The 19,753-nt window shown below is 39.6% G+C and overlaps 1 protein-coding gene across 2 annotated transcripts in view; it reads left to right on the top strand.

The window, feature by feature from the left end:
* Nucleotides 1-6,231: 6,231 nt before the first annotated feature.
* Nucleotides 6,232-19,753, top strand: part of ATL2 (atlastin GTPase 2) — an 83,200-nt gene continuing 69,678 nt past the window's right edge. Inside the window, exon 1 of one of the 2 annotated variants that reach the window (XM_053587717.1) lies at nucleotides 6,232-6,734. In XM_053587717.1, coding sequence (XP_053443692.1) covers nucleotides 6,617-6,734 — 118 coding nt within the window. In that variant the 5' untranslated portion in view covers nucleotides 6,232-6,616. The remainder of the gene's footprint in view (nucleotides 6,735-19,753) is intronic. The other variant, XM_053587715.1, reaches the window with a different exon arrangement.

Here is a 19,753-nt window from a genome sequence, read left to right as displayed (position 1 = left end):
GAGTAAATGATAGTGAATACATCTTTGTGGAATAATCCTTTTAAAGATTTTTTTTTCTTTTGTCTTTTTCTTCTCTTTGCTTTTTTTTTTTAAAAAAATAGTATGTTCTTTGGATCAACAATAAAACAGAAAATGTCCTGGCAAAGTGAGGGCACTAAATTGTGTATCACAGACATAAGATACTTGTGGCTCTTTAAAAAAAAATGTTAAAAATGTATTTAAAAAATCTATTTTAAAATCGTGATAATCGGACAACTTGTTATCATTGAATAAGTTGATAAGAGCCTGCCATTGGTATGAAGGAAGGGGTAAGGGTAGTTATTGTTTGGAGTGTGGTGATAGTTCAGGTTCCAGAATGAACCTTAGTCAACAAAGAATATTGTCAAAAACATGGGTATGGTAATTCTCTTAGATGTGACAAATGGAACAAACTCCCAATTCTGTTGAAATATATTTGGATACAGTCTGTCCCCTTGGCTCTTCTGTAAATCAGTTTAAGTCTTCCTTTCCAACTTTGCAGGGAAATCAAGCAATTTCCAGAGCTCCTGGGAGGAGAAAAGAATACAGAGTGAGTAATTACTAGGAAGAGTAAGGGAAATAGGGAGAAGAATTTTCCAATTCTCCTATGTTAGATAGACCTAAAGCGCAGTGATGCCATTTTCACAGCTAAACATCTGAGGCATGACTTAATATGCAATGGGAAAGTATGTTGGAAATCAGAATCATCTGGAAAATCTGGACTGTATGGTTGGAGAATATGTAGAGAGTTTTCCTTCTGGAGACATAGAATAGGCTGTGAAGGATATGACAAGATATTTTTAATCATACTTTATATAGAAGGAAAAAAACTATATATCAGAAATGGACTTTAAGAAACTCTGGATCATTAGTTATCCTCTATAAAAAATTTCCAGAGGGGTATCCTAATCGATATTGCTTCCTTATGCCAGTGTTTTCTATGTATTTTTCCTAGACAAGAAGTCATTTCTAATGTCTTACTTAGATCCTTCCTCCTGAAATCTAGGCTTCTCTTACCACAAAAATTTGTCAAAAGTCTGAATAAGACAGTTTTAAAGTAATTTTAAAAAATAGGCAATGTGGCAGCACTATAGAAAGTTTGTAAAATAGAGAAAAAAACATCACCCCATGTCAACCTGCCACCTTCCTTTATCTTTATCTCTGTTCAGTTTTTTCCAAGTCCACATATTTTTTACATGATTTAATCTACTTTTCTGTGCTTGATATTGTAAAAACTTTCCTCTGTTGTTAAATTGTTAATGGCAGTCCTTTTTAATAATTGCTTAATAATATATGCAGTGTAGCTGTTGAGTGATCTTTGAACCAAAGAGATATATTTTGTCCTTTTAAAATGACAAATTTTTAAAAATACATTTTTAACATTTTTTAAAAAGAGCCCTCTTTTTTGAAAAAAGTTCAAACTCACAAAAAAGTTTCAAGAAGAAAACATAGAACACCTGTGTAGTCTTTGTCCAGATTCACAGATTAACATTTTGCCCCATTTGCCTCATTGCTTTATCTCTCTCACCTCTTTTTTCGTTTCTCTCTCTATACATAATATTTTTATAAACCTTATAAAAGGAAGTTGCCTACATCATCATCCTTTATAACAAAATGTCCCAAGTTTTGGCCAGTGGGAAACCCTTCAAGTGGACTTCTGTGTCTTTGTGAGATGCCTTATTAAATTCCACTGCAGAAATGATGCTCATGGCTGGCCTAGGAGTAACCCTGCCCCCATGCTGGAATCACCCATTTCTCCAAGGACTCCTGCTTCCTTTTAGTTAGGAATGGTTTTAGTGGTCAAGACTGGGCACCAAGTATGACCATTGTTACTTGGGTGTATTTGCTTTTAAGCTCCATTTGTGAACAAGAATACTTGCCTGCATACTTTAGAAAATCTTAAGTCCATACAGTACCTCCAATTTAATCTATTCCATAGGGTTCATCTTATCTTCTCTCTTTCATTATTTGTATATTTTTTTCTTCCACATTGAGAACTCTTGCTCTTTTTTTTTTTTTTGTAGAGACAGAGTCTCACTTTATGGCCCTCAGTAGAGTGCCGTGGCCTCACACAGCTCACAGCAACCTCCAACTCCTGGGCTTAAGCAATTCTCTTGCCTCAGCCTCCCAAGCAGCTGGGACTACAGGCACCCGCCACAACATGGTTGAAGTTCAGCCGGGGCTGGGTTTGAACCCGCCACCCTCGGTATATTGGGCCGGTGCCCTACCAACTGAGCCACAGGCGCCGCCCGAGAACTCTTGCTCTTAACAATATTACATTTGCTCACTTGCTCAATCTTTTAATACTGGGTGGCCATAAAGTTTGTGCGAAATTTAAATAGTGTAACTATCTTATCCCTAAAATAAGTGCAGAATTTCTTAGCCCATACCTCTGAGAAAACAGGACTACTAAAGAGTTTGGGATTGGCTTGCTGTTCTTTCCCAAACCCAGCCAAGACTGGGCAATACTTATGGTCCAATACTATGTTTATAAATTACTTGGATTAGTTGCCTGTCCTTTTTTTCTTCTTCAGCAGGATTATGCCACTCGTTTCAAATGCTGTTAAGATCATTTACTTAATTTGCTTCCAGTTTTTCCCTTTCCCATTCTTGTTTATTTTTCTGATCATGTAGAACATGTTCCCAAAAGTCTACACTGTATAAAAAGGTACACTCAGAGAAGTGTTAACTCCATCCTGAATTCCTTCTGTCTCTAGAGGGAAATCACTTTATTGTTTTCTGTGTAGCCTTTCTGGATTTCTTTTTGGACAGATAAGTAGACATATGTATGTTTTCTTATTTCCTCTTCTCACACAAAAGGCAGCATACTAAATATACTCTTTTTGCATTTTGTTTTTTTTCACTTAAGAATGTTTCTTGGAAACATATCAGTTTGTAGTGAGTTCTTCCTCTTTCTCCCTCTCTCTTTAATAGCTGCAAAGAGCTTTATCCTGAATATTTAACATAGTTTAAGTAATCACCTGTCTGTGAACAGTTAGTTTTAAATATTTTGCAACTGCAAATAATGCTGCAGTGAATATCCTTGTGCAAATGTATTCTTTTATGTTGTTTGAGGTGTATCTTCATAGTAAATCCCCACAGTGAGATTGGTAGGTCAAGTGTAAAAGCAAATGAGGTCTGTTGGATATTGTCATATTCTTTTCCATAGGGCCTGTACCATTTTGCATTCTCACCAACAATGTATGACATATATGTTTTCCTCACTGTCTTGCTGACAGAATGCAATCATAAATTTGAATTTCTGCCAACCTAATGGGAGAGAAATGGTGTCTCAATGTGCTTTTAATCTGTAATTCTCTTATTATGAATGAAACAGAACATATTTTTTCATATGTTTAAGGTCCATTTTTAGACTTTTCTTTTTTGTGAATTAATTGTGGATGTCTTTTGCCCATTTCTTTTCCAAAAGGATTAAAAACATTTTAAGATATTTGGCAGAAGCAGCCTTTGATACAATTTCCATTATCTGAAGGCAGAACCCTAGAGGCCCTGCTGTGGATAAGCTATAGACGCTACCCTCCAGAAACTCGCAGTTGATAAGCTGAGCACTATAACAGTGGGGATGAGCATAAACTCTGCCTTCAAAAGCCAATCCTGCCACTTAGGCATGTTATTTCACCTGTCAGGGCTTCCATTTCTCCATCTCTAAGATAGTAACAGAAATAGCACTTACCTCTTAGGACTGTTGTATTAAATGACTTGGCATATGTATTAAATAATGTCCTTTGAACTGTGTCTGAAACAGTAAACAGTCCACAAATGGTATCTATTTACAGTCAAGAAAATGCTCTCAATACATTTAATTTGATCCCATAAGAATCCTGTTATATTGTTATAAAAAATAAGAAATTGGAGGGTTAGAAACATTAAGTCAATCCATGGTAGAAGCATAATTATAAGCCATTCATCCATTCATCCATTCACTTGTTCATTCTACAGGCATTTGCTATGAATGTGGTACTGGTCTAGGTGCTGGAGATATACCCTAGACAAGACAGATCTTTGAGCTTCTGGAGCTCAATTTCTTGTGGTAAAGAAGTCTGTGCAGGGTGTAGAAAGAGATTAAAAAAAAGAGAAAGAGAAAACCCATTTTGTTTTGTTCATTATTTATCTATTCAAAAGTCGTAACAGATGGGTGGCGCCTGTAGCTCAAGCAGCTAAGGCGCCAGCCACATACACCAGAGCTGGCGAGTTCGAATCCGGCCTGGGCCTGCCAAACAATGACAACTGCAACCAAAAAATAACTGGGCGTTGTGGCGGGTGCCTGTAGTCCCAGCTACTCAGGAGCCTGAGGGCAAGAGAATCGCTTAAGCCCAGGAGTTGGAGGTTGCTGTGAGCGAGGATCCCACTGTACTCTCTGTCTCAAAAAAAGAAAAAAAAAAGTCACAACAGAGTTAATATTTTGCAACTACAAATAGCACTGTAGTAAATATCCTTGTGCAAATGTATTATTTTGTATTGTTGGAGTTGTGTCTTTAGTCAAGATTCATTGTTAAATGAAAGAATGAAGGAGTGATTGGTGAGAAAGACACTTAAATACCTGGGCAGAGCCTAAATTATAAAAGGCCTAGTCAAGTATTTGAAAGATTAGGATTCATCCTGGGCAGAAAAATCAACATGATCAGATTTGCATCTAAGAAAACTCAAGCCACAGTCTGTGAGGACCCAGAGGAGAAGGGCGGACAGAAGGGAGGCTGTCACAATGAGTCTAGTGGGAGATGCCTGAATCTAGTGAAAGGGCCTTAACCAAGGAGGTGGAGGGGATAGAGAGGAAGTGAGCTGCAGAGAGATTTGGAAGTCAGAATTGACTTCACTCAGAGATTTTTCTGGGTATAAAGAGGGAAGAAGAGAAGTCTGGAGTAACACTGTGCTTTCATTGTGATAAGAGATTGAAGAGGATTGCTAATGGGGGAAAATGAAGAAAGGCTTCTAACAGGGATTTGAGGTGGCTGTGGGACCATTGCTTATTGACTGTGCTTGCATTTAGCTTTACATTCCTGGAGTCAGGAGCTGTGTGCACCTGTTCAGGGCACTGAGTACTAGCACATGAGATAACCAATGGCTAATAGTAGAAAGGACACCAGTTAGGAGGCCAGTTGGACAGTGGTGCAACTATGGGAATCACTTTAATTCTCTGGGGGGTCTATGGTGGGGAATGGTCGGTGCTTAGTTAACTGCTAATTCTAAGAGGAAGTTTATTTAGTCTTTGAAGGCTCATCTGCACATTTTCTCTCATGCCCAAGATGATATCTTGCATAAAGCAGACTGTGGACCGTATTAAACAGATGTCACACAGGCAGATTATGAAAGGATATCCATTATCAAGCATGTAGCTTGTTAGGCTGCCCCAGGGACACTGAACTAGGATGCCAGGAGTTAGAAAGTCCAGAAGTAGCTCCAAACACAGAAAATGAGTGAGCAAACCCCCAAACAGCCTAGCAAAACCCCCTCTAGGATGGTACTCTCCAAGCCTCAATGACACCAGTGTTTTTCTAGAGACCCATGCAGGAGGAAAGGCTATGAATTTTAGATTTGTAAAAAGACTTGGACAAAACGTCCATTTAGACACCTGGGCATCTGTTTTTACTGGAGAAAAGGAATTTCTAATGCATCGGATGATGTGATGAAAATCTAAAAGAACAGGAACTATGTTTCACAAGTTGCCTTTACAGTCTGACGTTTATTTTAAAAAGTGATCAGAGGGCGGCACCTGTGGCTCAAATGAGTAGGGCGCCGGCCCCATATGCCAGAGGTGGCGGGTTCAAACCCAGCCCCAGCCAAAAACTGGAAAAAAAAAAAAAAAAAAAAAAGTGATCGGAACTTTCTACACGGAGTCACTGAACACGCACAGGAAGGTGCACCACGGTCATTTTCTGATTAGACTGCTTTCTGGCTCGTCCTTACAAGGTGCTAGGAGCAGGACAAAGGCATCTCAGTTAAGAACATAGTGGGAGGGTCTCCTAAGTAGGTTGGGACCTGATGCAAACATACCTTAAGAAGGTGAGGGGGTGTGCGGGGAGCAGCAGTAGGGACTAGAGGGAGGAAAAAAAAGATGAGAGGAAAAGCAGGGCGCACGCAACAGCCTAAGGGTGTCGATAGGGAGAGGCGCGGGGAATATCCGTGGAGGAGGAGGTGGGGATAAAGAGGGAGGGAAAGGGGTGCGAAAGCAACCTCACGTGCAAGGTGCACGAACCAACGATTAAAGGCGTAAAGAGAACTGGGGAGCTGAATTGGGAAGGAGGGACTTAGTCCTCTGGAGATCCCTCTGCGTTTTCACTGTTCAACCCAACGCTAAGGGGGTGTGGTACTCAGGAGGGGAGGTGGGGGTGTGAGACCACGGAGACGAGGGCGTCCCCCTCCCCCGCGCAACTCCTACCCAAAGCGCAGGGGCGGGAACCCCAAGCTCCCGCAGGCAGGGCAGAGGCGGGGCGAGGGAGCCGATGGGCGGGGCCGGTCACGGAGGCGCAGCCCGAGGGCGGCGCTAGGACCCGCCAGCCGCCCCGCCGGCTCCCGGGAGGTTGATAAAGCGGCGGCGGCGTTTGACGTCAGTGGGGAGTTAATTTTAAATCGGTACAAGATGGCGGAGGGGGACGAGGTAGCGCGAAAGCAGCATCCGCACCAGGGGCTGCGGCGCCGGCGGCGGACTAGCGACCCAAGCACCGAGGTTAACCACCTCTCGTCCACGACCTCCCTAGGTATGTGCCGGCGGGGCACAGTCTGCAGGGCCCCGGTGTGGAGAGGGCGAGGGCTGCTTGGGCTCGCGGGCACCGGTCGCAGGCGCCAGGGTCGGAGTGTTCTGCCGGCTCGGGTCTCCTCCCGCCGCCGCGTCTGCCCGCCCGGCCTAGCCTCAGCCGCGCCCCGTGTACCCGCGGCGCGCTGCCTGAAAGCGCAGCCCGCGGGCCGCAGCTGTTGGGCGAACGGGCGGCGCGCGCGTCCGCTCCCGGCCCGGCCCCCTGCCCGCTCGCCCGCCGCGTGGCTTCGGCGGTGTCCGCCCCGACCTGAGGGGGCGGCCTTGAGTCGGGGCCGCAGGCCTGAGGCGCTAGGAGGTCGGCGAAGGTGCGGCTGGGTCCAAGCCAGGGTCGGCGAAGGTGCGGCTGGGTCCAAGACCGGGCGGCACGACCTGTCACCTGGCGTGCGCTAGCTGCTCTCTGTCCTAGCGCGGGTAGGGAGGAAGGGACGGCCGGGGCGTGATGGGCCCCGCCGAGGAGGAGGACGCGGAGGGAGCGGACTCTTCGCTGCTGGGTCGGAGAGCGCTCTGGACATCCTAGCTGGAGGGAACCGCAGTTGGCGGGCGCCCCAGGGCTCGCGTTCCGGGGCTCCTCGGCCCCAGAACCCACTCGCGCGGGTTGTGCGTGGCTAGGGTTGCAAGCCCCCAGATCTAGGTGTCAAACTGGATGACGAGTCGTTTACTAGTCGTTCGGACGGCCGGTAAGGCCCGATCAGACTGCGAGTGTCTGTGGTGTGAAGTCACCTGACCCTTCGCTCCCCGGTTTTGCTGAATGTGAGCTCGTACTGTACGCGTACAAGGAGCGCCCCTGCCCCCTCGAAGACACACTTGGGTTGGCAGCACAGTGTTGTGTGTCTCTCTCACTCATAACACCCCTATTTATAGGAGTTTAGCATTTGATCTTTCGCTGTGTGTGGTGCGAATTGAGCACATGAAATCCTGATTGAGAATTTTGATGATACTTAAGAAGGCAAAGTTTTTTTTCAAAGGCATATAAATGGTAAAAGCCTAGGTTAGCTAAGTACGGCCAAGAAAAGTGTATTAGATACACCAAATATGAGCTTGTGATTTCAGATTACTTCCTTCACAATCTGATAAAGGTTTTCCTGGATGACATTTTCAACATTTTGGTAAAATATTAACCACAAGGACTCACTTTAACAGAAAAGTTTATTTGAAATATACTTCATCAATCATGTTAGTCCTTGGCATATGTCAGAGGTGATGACAAACTAGAGTTTTGCTAAGGGAGAAAGAACAGGAAATAAGGCTTATTTTATTATTGCCTGCCATCCAAAGCAGTTTATAGTGGTAGCACGCTGTAGAATGAAATAGTATCGGAAAAGAGAGGCCGGATTTCTCTGTAATTAGTTGCTTTGGAATGCGGATGGAATTTAGCTCTTTCGGACTCTAGGGGAGGTAGTGTGTTTTTTTTTTTTTTTTTTTTTAAGTTAAACGTTTAAGATGTTTAAGATATATTTTCAAAGTGTTTTATTTTACTTATCTTACTAGAAGCACAAATTTATAAGTCATTCATCCTTGTGAAGATAGTGTTTATGCTGTGGAACATCGTGTGAAAAGAGATGAGACTCTGGAGACTGTTGATAAATAGGGCCCACCTATTTATTATTTAAATGCTACTCATAGGTTCTTGTCCCTTTTTTTGGTGGGGGAGAGGAGATTTTCACTTGATAGGCATTCCTAACAAATGGCTGCTTAAAACAGCCCTGGTACTTGATAATTTGCTCTGAGTCGCCCTTTACTGTATTAAAAACCAAATAAACTTGGTAGGATTTGTTGTTAAAGAACAAACTGGCTGTGAATGAATAGCTCATCTGTTTTCCTGTAGAAACTCTTTGTCTCCCTCTGCTTTCTGGAGAAGTAAATTAGTAAAGCTAAGTCAGGTGTCACTCTAGTGGTTATAGTTTTAGGAAGATTATTTTTATTTCTCCTAAGAGAAATGCTCTTTTTAGGAATGTAAGATCTTTATGAAAAAACTAAGCGCTCATTTTATTGACTTTGTAGATTGATAGGATTTTGTAGATATTATAAAACTTGTAAAGTGTTTTGAAATTCTTTATTCAGGGAGGAACTGCCTTACCATAAGAAATATTTATCATAGGGAAAATAAACTATGAGTGATAATTAGATTTTGCCCTTAAGTCGCATGCACATGTGTGTATTTTGGGATTCTGTTTTTTGTGACTGTATTGTAACTTTAGGATACTAAAGTTTTTGAATGTTTACAAGTTAACTTTCTTGAAATTTTAGACCTTTTCCAAAATTGTGCTTTTCCTACAGTTGTTACTAGGCATCTGCTAAGAGTACCTGGAAGGCTGATTGTCCACTGGTTTGATGTTGTTGGAGTTTAAGATATGTTTTTAAAATTGTGGGACTTGTAGTAGCAAGATGCATTTTTAAAAATTGTTTATGCCGAGTTAGAAGACCTGTTGGACACACAAAACTGTAAGCAAAGCTGTTTGGCAGGGTCTTAGAGTTATGAGCCAGAAATGTAAGATATAGGAAGGAGTAGAAGTTAAAAATTTTTTTGGTAATGGCGATTTATAGCTTTATGTAACAAGGGTTTTCTCCAAGGTGGGTACAGGGAAAGAGCTTTTTTCTTTTTAAAAAAGCATTATGGCGTTCTGATGTTGTAATCATTTTTCATTTTCAAAGTCCAGGTGTATTATTTACTTTTTAGATAATTTACCTTAAGGATGATAGATGTGAACTTAGAATAACTGAACTAGATCCTACAATGACCTCATTACTCAACGTTTACTTTGACCTCATTACTCAACGTTTACTTTGACCTCATTACTCATCCTTTACTTTTCTTTACCACTATGATACAGAAGAACAATGGAAAGTTTTCTCTATAGCTTTAAAAATGGATAGCCAGAAGAAAACACCAATTGGAAAATGCGATGGCAATAGGATAATATGTGGTACTTAATAAAGTACTTTAAACACCTTGTTTTGATTTTATTTCTTAAAATCTTACTGTGAGGGAATTAAATTACTCCTGTTGGGATGGAGGGAGTGTGTGTTCTGTCCATATCATAGAAACTTCTGAGGTGTTTTTACTGTTCTTCAGACTAGGAGGAGAGTTGGGGCCCTTCATTGGAAATAATCACATGTAACTAGAGATGCGTGGCTGAAACTTTGCTGACTAAATGAAGTTTAACATCAGGCTAAGGAGGGAAGGAGAAGATGGAGCAGTTGTAAAGATACGACAAGTCACAAAGTGGGGTGGGAAATTTTAAAATAGGAAAGGAAAAGGTAACTATTGTAGAAAAAAGTAGAACAGTTAGTGAAGGAAGTAAGACAGTTCTTTTTGGAAGTGGGAAGCATGAAGTGTTGAGAAGTGCAAAATCAAAATAACTGTTTTACAAACGATTTTTCATATTTTTGGCAAATGTATCTCTGTGCTTAGGTGTGTATAAATATTGCTAAACTTGAATAATTTTGTAAAAAGGTGTATATTTAAGTGGCTACCTTCTTTACCTAGTCTGAGACAAATGATTATCCAGTATTAGTTTTATGGTTAGATGATAGTTACTAGAAACAGCTTTTAAGGTTACGAAAAACTAATTTAGCATAATTTCCCAAGTAGATAATATGCTCTTTTGATTGATGTGGACTTGGTCTTCTGGCCAGTACAAGTAGAATTTAGGAGATTTTCTTGTTAACTTACCAGCTTAATAAATATTGTTAATACAATTTTTATTTTGTTACTGGAGCCAAAATAACCAGTTAGTGGCTAGCTGGATATTGTGTTAGCCAGTAACTCTTTAATAACTTGTTGGAGAAACATGTAACTGATGAAAGATGCTTATTTAATATCTTTAATACATTTCATCTTTTGTTGCAAAGTGCTCTGATTATGGTAGCAACATTTCTTGAATTAGAGAAGCAAGGCAGTGGGTGGAAAAAGGAGGAATCAAAAAACTGAGTGACTTCTCTTAAGCTCTTTGATCCTTGAGCTCTCACATACAGCAGTACTGATAATAATCCTAGAACAAGGCTGTTGTGGGACAATAAAGGGTACAAGTGTTCTGTAACATTTTAGGGCCGTGTGTAAGACAGTAACAAATAGATAAGAATGTGCCAGTTTGATTACTTGTACTGTTACATACTTGCAACCAAAAGTTTATGAACAGTACTTTATGCAACCAAAAGTTTATGAACAGTACTTGTTTGGGCAAGGATGGTGGGCAAGTTTTAAACTTAATCTGTAAAATGCTGATAGTATGTTCATGATAGGATTATTGTATTAAATGTGCTTAACTTGGTGTCAGGTGTTCTTTTGGAGGTAGTTACTACTATGATGTGTGGTTATTTAAAGTGAGACTTTGAACTAACAATTTTTAAAGTAGATGACTTGAAGGGACTTTGTTCAGTTTTTAAAATAAATATACATTTTAGAGAATCATTTAATCATGTGGTGAAGCAGTTTTCTCAAATTGTTTATTTCAATTGCTGGATTCAGTATGAGTTAATTTCTTAGTTTAAGGTTGTGGCAATTTCCAGGTACAGGTGTCCATCGTGGAGATGGATGTCATGGATCTCTATGATGGAGGTCTGTTTCAGGATTTCCCTAGGATACCAAAATCTGAGGAAGTTCTAGCCCCTTATATAATGTGGTGTGGTATTTGCATATGCACAACCCTTCCTGTACTTTAAATCATCTTTGGATTACTTGTAATACCTAATACCATGAAATGCTGTGTAAATAATTGTTATATTGTATTATTTAGGGAATAATGACAAGAAAAAGTTTAGTACAGATGCATTTTTTTCCCCGATTATTTTCTGTCCTTGGTTGAATTCATGGATGCCAACCCATAGGTAGGAAGGGCCACTGCACTAGCTTTTCAAATAGAAAATCTGGAAAATTTAACTTGGATGTGTTGGGTATAGGAATGCCTAAAAAATGATTGACTTGAAACCGCACTAATTGTGAATCCCATAAAAACTTTTCCCCCTTCATTTAATCCTTTATAATAGAGTCATGGATTGTGATTAGAACTATTTCATTAATCTTTTAACTAAAGACTTTTGAGAAAGGGTCTCACTCCCTGGAATAGATAGCGTTGATGGCATCGTGATAGCTCACTGCATCCTGAGTCTTCTGGGTTCAAGCAGTCCTCCTACCTCAGCCTCCTAAGAAGCTCGTACCATAGGACTGTGTCACACACCACACTGATTTTTATATTTTTTATAGAGATGAGATCTTGCTCTTGTTCTGGCTGGAACTAAAGACTTTTGAGTTCTGTAAGCTTCCTTTGACCTTCGAAATAGATTCGAATGGAGACTTGGATTTTAATACATAGATAGGTCTGCAATGTTTATCTGTAACTCATTTTACTTGTGGTTAATATCTACTATAGCAAACTTAACAGTCTTTAAAAAATATATTATTAAAGAGATAATATATAAAAAGTTACCTTAGAAACTAGAGCAGCGGTTCTCAACCTGTGGGTCGTGACCCACAGGAACTGTATTAAAGGGTTGCAGCATTAGGACGGTTGAGAACCACTGCTCTAGAGCCATCTATAAAGGAATTCCTTAGGGGGAGAAATAGGCACACTAAATGAGCTGCTCTTCTTTGAATAAATGAATTTATGGGATATCAACAGTTGGATTAAGTTCACTTTTATCATAATGAGAGGGTTGATTTTTGAATGACAAATCCAAGAAGGATTTTCACAGGAAAATCACCCTTGTTCTTAGATATTTTTTGGAAGATAGTTATTCCTCAAATCTTCAGATTTTGCTGTTTTATCAGCAGTTTAGTTTTTAATTAATATGACAGTGTGAACTGGCTATGTGGAGTTTTTGTTTAGAGTTGATAGACTTTCTGTTGCAAGAAAATGGCGGTGGACTTGGAGATTGTTTCTCAAAAAATAAAAAGTTCTGAAGTAGGGTAGAAGTTCTTGGAAAGGTTGAGTGATGAAGCAGATGCCAAATGTCTTGTTAGAACTGGATGTTAAGATTGAAATTTGTTGTCTTTAAGCTGTAGCTGAACTTGTTTATTGAACAGGAACTGGATGTTAAGATTGAAATTTGTTGTCTTTAAGCTGTAGCTGAACTTGTTTATTGAACAGGGCTTTTGATCACAGCTCTAAAGCTGATATGTATAATATGATGGTTAATACTAATACTTGGTCTTAAAAGTTTTTAATTGTTTTTAGTTCAAAAGCAATAAATCTTGGTAGATACTTTGGAACAAATACAAATAAGAAAAATTATACCGGGTGGCGCCTGTGGCTCAGTGGGTAAGGCGCCGGCCCCATATACCGAGGGTGGCGGGTTCAAACCCGGCCCTGGCCAAACTGCAACCAAAAAATAGCCCGGCGTTGTGGCGGGCGCCTGTAGTCCCAGCTACTCGGGAGGCTGAGGCAAGAGAATCGCTTAAGCCCAGGAGTTGGAGGTTGCTGTGAGCTGTTTGAGGCCACGGCACTCTACCTAGGGCCATAAAGTGAGACTCTGTCTCTACAAAAAAAAAAAAAAAAGCAAAGAAAAGAAAAATTATACCAATTAGTGGTAACCACTGCTAACATTTTAGCAATATATGTGTATCTTTTAATGACATTCTTTTTTAAAAGTATAATTTTTCCTAAATTAGGATCTTGTAATTTTTGTAATCTGCATTTTCATTCATATGTGATTAATATCTACATATGATTTTTTTTTCATTAAATCATAGCTGTGTACATTGATATGATCATGGGGCATCATTCACTAGCTTCACAGACCGTTTACCAAGTTTCACATATACCCTTGTAAGATGCACCGCTGGTGTAATCCCACCAATCCCCTTCCCTCTACCCACCTCCCCCCCTCCCCTCCCTTTCCCCCTTCCCCCTATTCTTAGGTTGTAACTGGGTTATAGCTTTCATGTGAAAACCCTAAATTAGTCTCATAGTAGGGCTGAGTACATTGGGTACTTTCTACATATGATTTTTTAAGTGGCAATGTAATACTTGGATACAGTATTCTGTATCTTTTGGATATGGAGTTATTTCTGTAAATAATGTTGGTTAAACATATTTGTTAGATAAGTCTTGGCCTTTAGGATAAGTTCCGAAAAGTGGGTCAAATGGCATGCACATTTTCAGATGGAAGCCACACATGGTCAGATCCATTCACAAAGATCATGCCCATGTATTCTCTCTCCCTTAGGGCTTAGGTTCATGCTCATTTACAAATACCTTTGTCCACAGTGTGTGTTGTTAATTAAAAACAAATGCTAGTGCGTAAGTGAACACAGGCTTCATGTGTTTAGTTTGCATTTCTTTGATTACAGTTGATGTATGAAATATTTAACATAGTAATTAAAATGTGAATTTTTCTTTTTTTTTTTTTTTTTTTTTTGAGAAAGTCTCACACTTGCCCAGCCTAGATTGCCATGGTGCCAGCCACAGCAACCTCAATCTCCTGGGTTCAAATGATCCTCCTGCCTCAGCCTCCCAAGTAACAGGGAGTACAGACACATGCCACAACATTGGCTGATTTTTCTATTTTTAGTGGAAACGGGATCTCACTGTTCAGCATGGCCCAGACTTTTAGCTCAGACTCCTGTGCTAAAAGCTTAAGGGATTTTCCTGCCTTGACCTCCCAGAGTGCTAGCATTGTAGGCATGAGCCACTGTGCTTGGCTGAATTTTTTTTCATTTTTCATTTTTGCATTCTTTGACCATCCTCAGTGTTTCTCTGACTGTATTGGAAAAGCCCTTACAGCCTTTTTGTGTGCAAGAAATTGTATTTCATATTTGCTTCATTATTTTTTTGGGGGGGAGGTGAGAATTTTGCAGTTTTTAAAAATTTAAGTTTTTTTAATGAGCGTGTTTTTTAAATAAATTGGCAAGTTTTGAACTTAGTAATTTAGTGCCAATCTCTTCTTGTCTCTAAGTATACCATTGAAGTACTTTTTTCTTTCTTTTCTAACTGCTTCACAGTGTATTGATTGTTTATTCCTGTCTCTTTTTATTGCCGGAGTGTGGGCATCTGCTTCAGTGCCTGGAAGTGTGGTAGGAGAAAGGCAAGTTTAGGAATAGGGTTCAGATCTCTGTAACTACCAAGCTTCAGTTTTCCCAACTGAAAAAAGCTACCTTAGAAGTTTGAGATTAGAAGATAATCTCTTTAAAGCATCTGGCACGTACTGATTGTACAGAAACATCAGGGTGAAGAACATGAAAGGACTAAGATTAATTTTGTTTTGGGAGCAAAGAGGGGGAGTAGGGAAGGCAAATAGAGCACGATTCTTGGACAAAGATGGGCTTTTGTCCTCTTGATATTATCAGTTGACATTATGTACCTAACTTATAAAGGGGCCTTTTAGATGCTTGTAGTGAATACCTGTATAGAATAGTGTAGAGAGATCTCTGTTCTAAGATTTTAAGTTTTCATGTAGATGGGAGAGAGGAGCAACCTTATGCATATTTGTGAATTAAGTTTATCATTAAGCTTAAGTTCAGAAATAGGAATGACTATGTGCTAGCTTTTTTTTTTTTTTGAGACAGAGTCTTACTTTGTCACCCTGGGTAGAGTGCCATGGCATCACGGCTTATAGCAACCGTGAACTTTGGGCTCAAGTGATCCTCTTGCCTCAGCCTCCCAAGTAGCTGGGACAACAGGCACCTGCCAGGACGCCCGGCCAATTTTAGAGGCAAGGTCTCACTCTGGCTCAGGCTGGTCTCAAACCTGTAAGCTCAGAGCTCAGGCAGTCCACCCATCTCAGCCTTCCAGAGTGCTGGGATTACAGGAGTGAGCCACCATACCCGTCCTCTATGTTCTAGCATTGAAGAAAATTTCATGGAGGACAGTGAGATTTGTCAGGCTTTGAAAAATGGGTGGGTCTTTGAAAAACTGTTGGATATACCCCTTGTTTGAGGATAAACAGACAGTAATTTTGGTAATGATTTTACAAAATAAGCACTTGTCCCTGATTTCTAAGAAATTTTGATCTAAAAGAGGTACTTAAAAAGTATTTAAAAACTATTAGTGGCAACTGAAAGATCAGTGTTTAATTTTTTTAAAAAAAGGAATAGGGCTGTTTTTCTGTAGACAGATGTGACAAAGAATCGATTTAAATTGCTAGGTGATTGCTGTAAAAACTGAGTAGCCCAAAATGCAATTTGGAAAACTGGAGATTTTTTGGGCTTGTGTATTTATTTACCACAAGGAATCCTGACCAGTACTTTAAAATTGCCAAACTAGAGAGGGGCTAAAAGGAGAGCATAGTAGGAAGCTCGCACTTTCTTACGCTTTTGTTTTTTCCAAATTAGTCACTTTTTATCTAGTTGAAAGGATGTTTGACTGTATTTGGCATCATTCCCTTTTCCCAGCTGCACTTCATATTAGGAATTTTGCCTATATTGAGCCAAGTCTGGAATTTGAGTGAATACTTCTCTTTTTTGTTTTAAACTCTTGCTATAACAGTCATCTAAGGTAGACAGATGTGGCAAGATGGAACTTAGTGTTTAATTTTCAGTCTTGGCAGATATGTTCTGAGATTTGTTTTGATAACACTATGCTAAATTTTTAAGGGTGAGGGTGTGTGTATGTGTGTGTTATCACTCTCTTGCTAACTGGTTGTCCTGAATTTCATAGCTCTTCTATGTGTATTGGTTTGATGTCTTAAAACTTGCACAAAGTTAATTTTGGGGCCAAAAAGACAATGATTAAACTGCCTGAGTCAAGGAAACCTCTTCTGGTTTTGATGGATTCCTGATCCCTGTGTTACAAAACCTTGGTGTCATTGTACCAAAAAAAAATCTTTGGAAATAGAAATGTGTACGATTGTTGCTTCATAAAGGCTTTTAAGAAGAGAGTGTTTCTGGGCGGCGCCTGTGGCTCAGTCGGTGGGGCGCCGGCCCCATATACCGAGGGTGGCGGGTTCAAGCCCGGCCCCAGCTGAACTGCAACCAAAAAATAGCCGGGTGTTGTGGCAGGCGCCTGTAGTCCCAGCTACTCGGGAGGCTGAGGCAAGAGAATCACGTAAGCCCAAGAGTTGGAGGTTGCTGTGAGCTGTGTGATGCCACGGCACTCTACCGAGGGCCATAAAGTGAGACTCTGTCTCTACAAAAAAAAAAAAAAAAAAAGAAGAGAGTGTTTCTTATTAAAAATATGGAATACTTTAGTGTTATCTATTGACTAGGCCAGAGGAAGATACTTAAGAAACAAGCTCTTTACATTTTCACAGTCACTTTTGACTTTGAGCTTCTCACAATATCCAGGCTCTTGCAATTTCTTTATATGTGATTTCCCTGTTTTGAACTCTCTTTATACTTCGTATGCACTTACCACTTTCATTTTGTCTCTGCAACACAGCTTTGATCCTGTCACTTCTCTGCTCCAAAATTTTCAGTGGCTCTCCTCTGGGGTAATGCCCAGCATTCTCAGCCTCCATTTTTAAGATTAGCCTTAATCTGACCCTTAGGGCCCAGACAGATGCAGCCATCTCCAGGATGTCTTTATTGGTAACCCTAATTTAAATAATCCAACATAGCACTTCTTTTATTTGATTCAAATAGCATTTCCTTTATATTGTAGTATCTTTTTATACTTGCTTTAGTTAGATCTTTAAGAGTAAGGACTGTTAATTATCAGCTTGTACTTCTCTGTCTAGCATAGTGCCTTGCTTTGTAATTATTAGCTTGAAGTAGGTAGTGTAGCCTTTCTCAGTTATTTATGACACATTGGATAATTGAGCATTGCTGGAGTCAGTGAGTATATGAAACACTGCATCACACACTTATTAACATGTAAATATATATGCATAGCTTTCTGAAGATAGGCAAATATACTTTCATTGCATCTTATATTCTGAAGGTCTTGCAGTTTAAAACTTGCCCTTCTAGAAAGCTTGTGAAGAAAAAAGTTCTCCAAATGTTCAGGGACTGTGTAAATAAATTTTGAAAAGGAATTTTTTAGAAAAATAGCTGTATGCCAAGATTTGTTATTTATTATTTATAAACAAATATTATTTTTAGTAACTTCTTCTCAGGTTTCTAGCACTCTTGACCATAAAAGAATTCAGATCTGAGTTTATTAAACAAGCATGCTCATTTGATAATAAGATGCTGTTTTTTTTTTTTTGGATAGAGTCCCACTTTGTCCCCGTTGGTAGAGTGCCATGGCCTCATAGCTCACAGCAACCTCAAACTCTTGGGTTCACCAGAACGCCTAGGATCTGCGCTGTTGCTCAAGTTGGTCTTGAACTCCCTGAGCTCAAGCAATCCACTGGCCTTGGAATCCCAGAGTGCTAGGATTATAGGCATGAGCCAATGTGCCCAGACAAAAGATGCTATTTGGTATGGTTGAAGATGATGGATCACAAAGTCCTGGCTGTGCATCCTGTCTTGATTACTTAAAAAATGTGTGTCCTTAATCTGTGTTCTCCTTTATAAAATCAAGGAAATTTGTAGCTACCCCAGGAAACAATTTTGAGGTTTAAAAATATAATATATATGTAATATATAGCATTGGTACATAGTAGGCACTCTAAATAAGTGTTTTTCCCTCTCCTATAGTAAAAGCTATAACACCTAAAATTATTTCATATAGTAAATTATTTTCAGGGATGAGAAAGTTACTAATGTTTTCCCCACTTCTGCCACATATCCACTCTTTTCTCAACTATCTCAAATTTGAGGTTTTTTGCTCAAATGCCTCCTTATTGGAAGACACCCTCCCTCAGTATTCTTTCATAAGATGGCAACTCTAACTTCCATCTCCCTTAACTTGCTTAATTTTTCTCTGTAGTACTTACCAGTAGCTGACATCAGATGCATGTTTTCTACACGTTTGGGGTGTAAGCTCCTAAGGACAGGGTTTTGTTTTTGAAATCTGCAGTTTGTAGGAGCTTGTTATAGGTGTTCTGTGACTATTTATCGAAGGAGTAATTATTTATGCCCTTCTAATTCTACTCCTTCCACCCTCCTGCATCAGAATTACTGCATCAGTTGTTAGTAGAGTGCTTGTTAAAAATGTAGATTTCTGGGCCCCATGCCTGATCAGCGGAAACTCTGAAGGAGGGGCCCAAGGATCTGTATTTTGAGCAAACCACCAAGATGGTTCATAATCTTTAGTGTGCATAGGACTAACTGATTTATAGTGTGGCTGTGGCTGATTAAATATTGACAGTATAACTCAACTGTAGACACATTATAATTATAGATAGATTGACTGGTCTATAGCAAGCACTGTTTTGTTTTTTTTCCCCTGATAAAGGTTTATATGTATCTATAGTTATGACTATTTTGTTTACTCTCTTTGCCCAAAATCCAGTTTAATCTGGAACTTTAGGCATGTCGAAATCTCAGATACCAGGTGTTAGTTCACCTCTTCCAAATAAAAACAAATCCTTTAAATACACCTGTGTTCTGCACTTGTCTTTTTCACTCATAAGAATAGGTAAGCTCCCTGAACCCCATAAATTCATCAATGTAGAAAGTTATGATTTAATAAAAAATAATTTAAAAAAATTAAAAAAAAAGAATAAATAAGCTAATATTAGGGATTTATAAATGGTAAGCATTATTCAAAAATGTGGACTGATTGAGTCTCTTTACTTTCTATGGCTTATGTCACTGGAGAACAATGATTGACATCTTTTAAGAATTATCCTATACAAAAAAAAAAAAAAAAAAAGAATTATCCTATACAGGCAGTCCCTGGATTACAAATGAGATAGGTTCTGTGGGTTCTTAAGTTGAATTTGTATGTAAGTTGGTACAGGTACATTTTCCTATTACCTGAAATAGCCCCCGTTGTAAGTGTGAGTTGTACGTAAGTTGTATATTTGTGACTCAGGCACTGCCTGTTATGTTGAAAGGCTGTTTGATATAGTAGAAACAACATGAGTTTAATATGAAGATAGAGATCTTTATGCAGGCACTACTTTTTTAGATGTAGAATCTGGAATTTTTTAAAAACTTATTTGAATGTCCACATTTCTCTTTAAAATAATAACTAAGTC

This window comes from Nycticebus coucang, chromosome 4, assembly GCF_027406575.1.
Source record: "Nycticebus coucang isolate mNycCou1 chromosome 4, mNycCou1.pri, whole genome shotgun sequence".
Classification (NCBI taxonomy): Eukaryota; Metazoa; Chordata; class Mammalia; order Primates; family Lorisidae; genus Nycticebus; species Nycticebus coucang.
This window is presented reverse-complemented; position numbering and strand designations above follow the sequence as displayed.